The sequence below is a fragment of the Apaloderma vittatum genome, unplaced genomic scaffold, assembly GCF_000703405.1.
Source record: "Apaloderma vittatum isolate BGI_N311 unplaced genomic scaffold, ASM70340v1 scaffold4509, whole genome shotgun sequence".
Lineage (NCBI taxonomy): Eukaryota > Metazoa > Chordata > Aves > Trogoniformes > Trogonidae > Apaloderma > Apaloderma vittatum.
In genome coordinates, this window is record NW_009736805.1 from 1,214 (window position 1) to 8,757 (window position 7,544).

A 7,544-nucleotide genomic window follows, 5' to 3' on the forward strand; every position below is an offset into this window, starting at 1 on the left:
GCCTTGGAAAAACAACAGATGCAGCTTACTCTATGCTTTTTTGTTCATGTTTTATTTCTAAATTGAAGTAAACAATTGCATGACCAGAACAAATAGAACTGCAATCTAAAAGCTACAATCGGAAGAACCATGTAGCAGAGTGCCAAAAATAAATGTGTTTGTTTCAATGGACTGAGAGGTGCTTTTTCTGTGTCTGAGAGTTTTGGAAAGGAGATGCATCCTGGTCAGCGTATAGACAGCTGATGTTTCCTGTTCAGAATAAAAGTCCATATTCCGATACCCTCCCACGTGATTCTCTTGGAGCTACTGGTGCTATTATTGAAATAAATGCGGAGTAACAATTTTTTTTTTCCACAGGACTATTTATAAATCTATGAAAGTAAAAGATACAACAGAACCAACAATTTTTTTGCTTTTGCCTTAACCAAAAATTCCTAAGTTTTTTAGGAGGCAGAAAAGTTAAGTTTTAAGGTACACCGACAGAGGTCAGCTACTCTGCAAATGATTGCATAATTGAATTAGAAATAATTTCGTGTTTCTCTGAAACGTGCAATAGTGGCAAACTTTTCTACAACTGAAGACAAGACATCTTTAAATGGATCTAGCATGGAACAGATCATTTAATTATGAGCTGCGTTCTTTCTACTCATGAAACGATTTAAAAATTGACCTTTGTATAATGCTTAGCAAACTGCATCTGGATTAAATATTTTGAGAAAGTTAAGACCATTCATTTTCCTTATTGCCATAGAGAAGCTTAAGACTTCCCTTGAGGAAACTATTGGCCCAGCCCCCATCTGCACTTATTTCCCAACATGTCTTTACTGCTCTCCAGTGGAAACCTTGGGAAAAATCTTATCCCTACTGAACTCAGTAGAAACACACTTCTTGTACTTTACAGGAGCAAGGATTTCACTCTGGAGCATAGCCTTTTTGGAAAAAAATGAGAATTTAAGAAAACCTTGAGCCACAAAGCCAAACACAATAGCCATGAGATTTGTCTATAGCAATGTCTCTACCTGAATTTATTTGTGATTTTTCTAAAAAAAAAAAAAAAAATCAAGGTGGTGGTTTTTAAATGCTTTTCCTTGTACAAGTCTGGAACACAGATATATTTAGTTTTCTGTTTTACATGTAGTGTTTCTGCCTCAGAGAAGGTCTTACCTTCATTCTGAGACACTCATGAGTTGCCTCATTGCCCTTTGAGCAAAAGTCTGATCCTGCAGCTACCTCAGTAAGAGTCACAAGTCAGACAGTGAGCTTTTAAATTTCTAGGAGTGATGACCTCGGTACAACAGCTTGAAATCTTTCAGGTAATAAATCTGACTGCTTTGGTTAGCTGCTTCTTGTTCAGACACAAACTGGAGAGTGTATGTTCAGAGCACTTGAGCGTTGTGTCTGCATAGCCTCAGGAGTAGTAATATATGTCTGCTTAAATACGATGCTTACTGACAGCATAAATTATGAAGTGGCTTCTTTTTTGTGTATGTTGTTAAGAATACTGTTCTTACGGATGTTTTTCCTCCATTCTGTTTTTCCTTCAGCCTTTCATTATCCTAAGCTTAATGTGTCTCAGTTGATGAAATCTTCCTGGGTGAGAACAGGTACGTACAGTCTCTGTAAAGAGGCGAGAGAGCAATTATTTTCATTAGCAGGATAGCTAGCCTACATAAACAATGATAGCTTAGGGGTGCTGCATTTTTATGAGGTAGTAATGGGCCTGAGCTGAATAAATTCTAAAACCCAAAGGCCTAGTGACCTGGAATATCTGGGAAATGTAATTCCTTGGGTTTCGAATGAACTACTGCAATTCCCTGATAATGCACACCAAGTAGTTTTTGTCTATAAAGCAGTTAATTCTTAGTGAGGTGGCTTAAACTCTCAGGCATCAAGTGTCTCCTCTGCATGCTGTCAATATTCTACATTGATTTTTTGGTTTGAATTTTATTTTAAGTGAAAATTAAAATTTTATTTATGTAGCATTTTCTACTAAAGCATGTCAGGAATAAAACACAATGAAAATAGATACATTCCAAGTACATGAATGAGTTTCATCACATTTCATTGATCTCTTCTGATTCATTCACAGCAGATCCCTCCCACCCAAGTCTTCTGGGTTTTTATTTTTCCTTCGATTCACAGATACACAGTTGAGCTGTTACTTTTAGATGCTTAAGGGCTGTTAGAGTTGCCTATATGCTGTGGGTCCTACCTGCTTCTTTTAAGCAGAAAGCCTGGACTGACCAGGCAGATGGCAGAATCATAGAACAATTTTGGCTGGAAGAGACCTTCGAGATCAAGTCCAACGTTTTCTTAGCCCTATCAACACAGGATACACTTCTGTCTTCTCATAAGTTTCCCACCTGTAGTTCACCAGTTGCATAGGCTTACGCTTTTATTCAAGTATCTCTGCCTACTCTCACCAGTAGCCCAGTTTAATTTAAACAGGAAAGCAAGTTGCAACCTAGTTTCTGAAGCCCACACAATTTGTTTTAGAGAAGAAAAATAATTTCACATCATGTTCAGTAATATGAGGGAAGCTACATGTGTGTATCCCACATCCAGTGTCATCCTGTCCCTGTCGGTTTTTTCTAGACTTCCTGACTGTAAAATTCTGAAAGCCAATTGCAGCATCTTTTTTACTGTAGAGGAATTTTTCTAATTCCAGTTCTTGCTGGTAGACTTTGACTGGGTCTGCCCTTTCAGTCTGTATATTGTATTGTAAGGGTAATGAGTCATGACTTGGGAAAATGATAGAATTTATGGTCATAAAGTCTTTTATATATGTATGGATGTATCCCAGTAGTCATGAAATGCTGGGATATGCAGTGTTCTCTGTGGCTGACCCTCTCAGTTGTAGAATACAGTTCATGTCATTAAGCATAATTCATTGATACTGAAATTCAATACACAAGCTAGAATGGTTTTCCACTTGCTGTGTATAATAGCCTTAGGCCACTGTCTATTTATTTTGCTATTTAGTTCTGAGATACTTATTCTGTGATTGAATGTAGAAGACAGATGCTGTTGATCTCTCTGAGAAGTGATGACAATGTTTCTTTTTTGTGACATCTGCAGTGAAGTTTTTTAAATGGAAGAAGTGGGTTTAATACTTCTATTTTTTAAATTTCTAAAAAATTTTTTTCTAATTGCATGGCTTTTTATTAATCACCACTCTTAAAAAATGAGCATGAAAACACTGAAAAAGGGACTTAAAAATATAAACTATTTTAGTGGAGAGGTGCAGGAATGAAAACTGGATTATGTTATTGCAGTCAGCAGCAAGTTGGTTTACTATCATTTAGGGTTGTTTAATTAGGTCATTTGAATGACTATTGCTCTGTTCACTTTTCTTGTACTGGATGACATGTTGTTAGTAAAGGTCCACACTTTTTTCATGTTTCCTCTGTGTTTTTCCTCAGGGATTCCTCTCAGCATTAGCTGCCCTCGTGACCCAGAATACCTGGGGCTGGGAACTGAAGTGGGAAGAGCTACTAACCAGTTTTTTTATGCTGATTGGCATACTTGTTAATCTTTATCTTATCCAGGGAAGATGCACTTGAAATACACAGCTTCATCCATGTGCTGCTGTTCTACATTTTCTCCTTGATTCTGAAGCCTTGCTCTACCCATCTCCAGCTCTGTATCATTTCCGAACACAGCATTTTGAATAAAAGTAGCTGCAGCAGATGATTTAGACTGAAATTTCTCTTTTATTTGTTTTTAAGCAATTTACCAAATACTCATAAGTTTGTTTGTTTAATATCCTGGTTCTGTCTACCCTGGTTGAAATTCCAAAAATGCCCTCTGCCTTATTTTCTTTTTTTTTATTTTATTTTAATTTCTTTCTTTTAACCTTTTCCCACCTAGTGTCTTCCTTTTCCAACATGTAACCTCCAGCTGTGCTGGGCAGTATGTTGGATTAGGTGATCTCTAAGGTCCCTTCCAGCCTATGCCATTCTATGATTCTATGATTCTATGAATACAGCTGCTCTTGACTTGTCCACGAGCTGTCACAGGATGACTCGAAGCTTGTAATTGAAATTGCTGAAAAGATACTGAAAAGAAAAGTTTGACTAATTAATTTGTGTTCTTGGGTTACTTTCTTTACGATGTAGTTCTCTTGGGTGTCATCGACCAGCGAATTCAGGAGGAAGTGTTTCAGGCTGAAATGGAACGGAAACTAGCTCACCTGTTAAACGAGGCTTTGGTCAGAGGGCGGATATGGAGACGAGCCAGTTTTGCAGGCAGCAACATTGTACAGGTATTAAGAGCTCAGGAGGAAATAAAGGGTAATAAATTACTGAATATGCTAATATTGCCTAGGTTTTGAGTTGAGAGAGATAACTTAAAAGCATGTATCTCATTTAGCTAGTTGATAATCCTTGTGTTTTGTAACTAAAATATTGTGGATTTGGATACCTCGTCTTTTAAGCTAAACATAACAAATGGATACAACTGGATGTTTCAAGTGACTAGTAAAAAATTCTGATGACTTCTTAAAAATATTATTTAAAATAATTTTCCCAGCATCCTATATAAAACTCTTCTATTTCATCTGAATTACATGAGATGCCTAGCATCTAGGATGGTCATCTGAGTTGAAAAAACACTCTCCTAGAACAGCTACGTCACAGTTCTTCGTGGTCTTGTGGTGGAGTAGAAATATGAAATATAATCGTATGCAACAGTAGAGTAATATATTCTACCCCTTAACTGCCTATTTGTCACAGTACTTGTCTTAGGAATGGCTTTCAGGCACGAATGATGAATCATGTCAAATTTTCCAAACATGACAGCTTCTACTGTCTGGGTTCCACTGCTTTTTATAATTTTGTCACAGGGGAATTATTCACATAATGTCCAAGAAGACTTGGATATTTAATTTTAAGTTTTAAATTCTCACATATGTTCATTCAGTTCAACAAACTGCAAGCCTAAATTCTTCTTAATGGCTCATCTTCTTAAAAATTACTTTTTCCAGCTAATTCATCGACAGTTGCTTTACCCCACAGATGCCCTTCTGGTAGTTCAGACCTGTTATCTTTAATTTAATCCTCCAGTTTTTCCTACCACTTAAATTTCCAGATGTTGAGATTTTCTTACTTTTGCTTTCCTGTATCAGAAACATCTGTTTCAGTAATAGAGATTTTATTTTTTGTGCATCTTTGAATTGCTCTAAATAGATATCTGCTTCAGATCTTGTATTCCCAACACCTCTTATTGCACTTTGTTCTCTATACCTCAGTCCTCCTTTTGCATATAAATTAAACCAATATTCCTTATGTTGTTAGGAAAGATATCACTGCCTATAAAATGTGTAGGTGTAGATTACAGTTTTATGATTTTACATAATAACACTCAGCTAATGTGGTTTTGCATGCACAAAATTAAAAGCAGATATTTCTGGCTAAAGAATAGTGTTTTGGAAAGTGAAAACACAGCATTTTTCTGATTATTTTGTACTAAGATGGGGCTGCAGCCTGTGTTCCAAACAGCAGTGCTGCTCATTTGTGCTGCTTAATTAGTGCAGAGAGTCCACAATCTGCTGTCTTTAAGCAGTGGAGAATTCTTAGTTACAGTCAACACATCCCACATAACGCAGGGCTTCTCCAGGTGCCCGCAGCCCCTGCCCTCAGACAGGGTTAGCACTGTGATAAAGGAGGTGTGGAAGAAGGAAGGCTGCAAAGACACCTTGGTGCTAGGTGTCTGTGATAAGTGTCCTGCTGTCCTGCCTGAAAATGCCTGAAAGTGCCATCAGGTACTGTAGCTTCTTGGCACCTTGCTTTGGTGAGATGCTCGGAGGTGTGGTAGATGAGGCAGCTGTAGAGGCTGCTGTTTGCAGCTGGAGTGATGCACCTGGTGCTGGGTTCCAGAGGATGATTTCTTTCAAGGATGATCCCCTGTCAGTTGAGAATCAGGTCCATAGTCATTTGCAATAGACCTTTTAGTTTTCCTGCTATATTCCTCGTAGCCAAGTTTATAAGCTGTGTTTGAAGTATGTTGTGTATATGCATCTGTTTATGTCTTCACGGAGAGCTATTAATGTTCTTTGTGCTTTATATTCACATTTTCCCATATATATTTCTGGCATGGGAACCAGTGACTACTGTGACAGTAGACTGCAAGGAAGTGAAAATAAGAACAGAAGCTGCCAGCAACATCAAGGTGTTGGATACTTTTCTTAACAGGACTTGAATATATATCCAGGAAAGACTAGATACACATTTCACTGGCATTGAGCCCCCGTAGACCAGAATTTTTACACACACACACACACACACACGCACGCACGCACACACACACACACACACACACACACACGCACACACGCACACAGTATAGAAATGTGACGTTTCTAAGCTCTGTGGAAATTCAGGACTGTGGATCAGAAGGTGAAGCAATTATTTGTGAATACTACTGCAGGCATATTAGCTTCCTTTCACTTATTAAGAAAATAGAAGTGATACTATGTGAGGTTTAGATTTCATTTCTAAAGGCATGTGTTAGGATCCAAGAATGTTAAAAATGACTCTCTAAATCTAGACATTTTGGATAAGAGCTTTGGACTACCTGGAGTGCCCAGCATGCTTTCCCTTCCTGTTTGCTTATCTGTGCTGTGAACAGGTAGCACTCCATGACAAAAAAAAAACAATAAAAAAAGAAGAAAGACTGTAGCCATTATGTACAAAAAAAGACCTCTGAAGCCTCACGCATGACTGTTACACATGAGATGGTTCCATTTATTTTTGCGATGCCATATTAATGTTTCACAGACCAAGTCATATATTTAATATGTATCTGCTCCTGCTGCAAATTTCGGGGCACACGTTTAACATCGCTTTTATTGCATCTGCTATATTTTGTCAATAGTTTACCATAACAACTGAATTCTCATTATTTTATTTTAGGACTTAAATGGCTTATTTGTAGTTAAAAACACACCAGGAGCTAATACAAAAATAATTAGTTTTTCTTCATTCCAGTATGCTTGGTCTCTTGAACCTATTAGAAAATGAAAAAGCAATCATCCTACAAAGGGACAAAAACCACAATGTTCTGATTTAAAGAGCGTGTTAGGCAACAATGTATTTGTGATGCATGAGTAGATGTAGTACCTTAGAGGGGACAAAATGACTGAATTAAGCTTTTTATTAAGGCAGAGTTCGTTCTCTTGATTTTCTATGAACAGCTTATGCATCTCTCTCAAGTGTGTAATCTGAGTAAAGATCTAGTCTTGCTGCTGGGAGCTTTTAGGTTTTTAAATAGAGCCATTGGGGGCTACTACTGCTTCACCACTTCCTCATAGGCATTTTACACCTTCGACAGCCACCCTGGGCAGAGACAGTTCCCACCTCTGTTTTGGCAAGCTGATTTCTTGGCTGGCCATGCCTCTGCAAGGAAGTTTCCTCCGCATTGCCTTCAGTGCTCTGGCCCTCTCGGTTCACTGACCGGTCTCCCCAGCTTAGCATGAGGAGGGTCGGCCACAGCAGGTCAGTGTTGGGTGCTATGGTAGCAGGTGCTGCCCTGTCCTGCCCCAGCTG

The 7,544-nt window shown here is 38.2% G+C and overlaps 1 protein-coding gene across 1 annotated transcript in view; it reads left to right on the forward strand.

The window, feature by feature from the left end:
• Positions 1-1,544: 1,544 nt before the first annotated feature.
• The window catches only part of KIAA1549 (KIAA1549 ortholog), a gene marked incomplete at its 5' end in the record, with an annotated part of 55,162 nt that continues 49,162 nt past the window's right edge, over positions 1,545-7,544 (forward strand). The window contains 2 exons of the mRNA XM_009877100.1: positions 1,545-1,604; positions 4,119-4,264. Coding sequence (XP_009875402.1) covers positions 1,545-1,604; positions 4,119-4,264 — 206 coding nt within the window. The remainder of the gene's footprint in view (positions 1,605-4,118; positions 4,265-7,544) is intronic.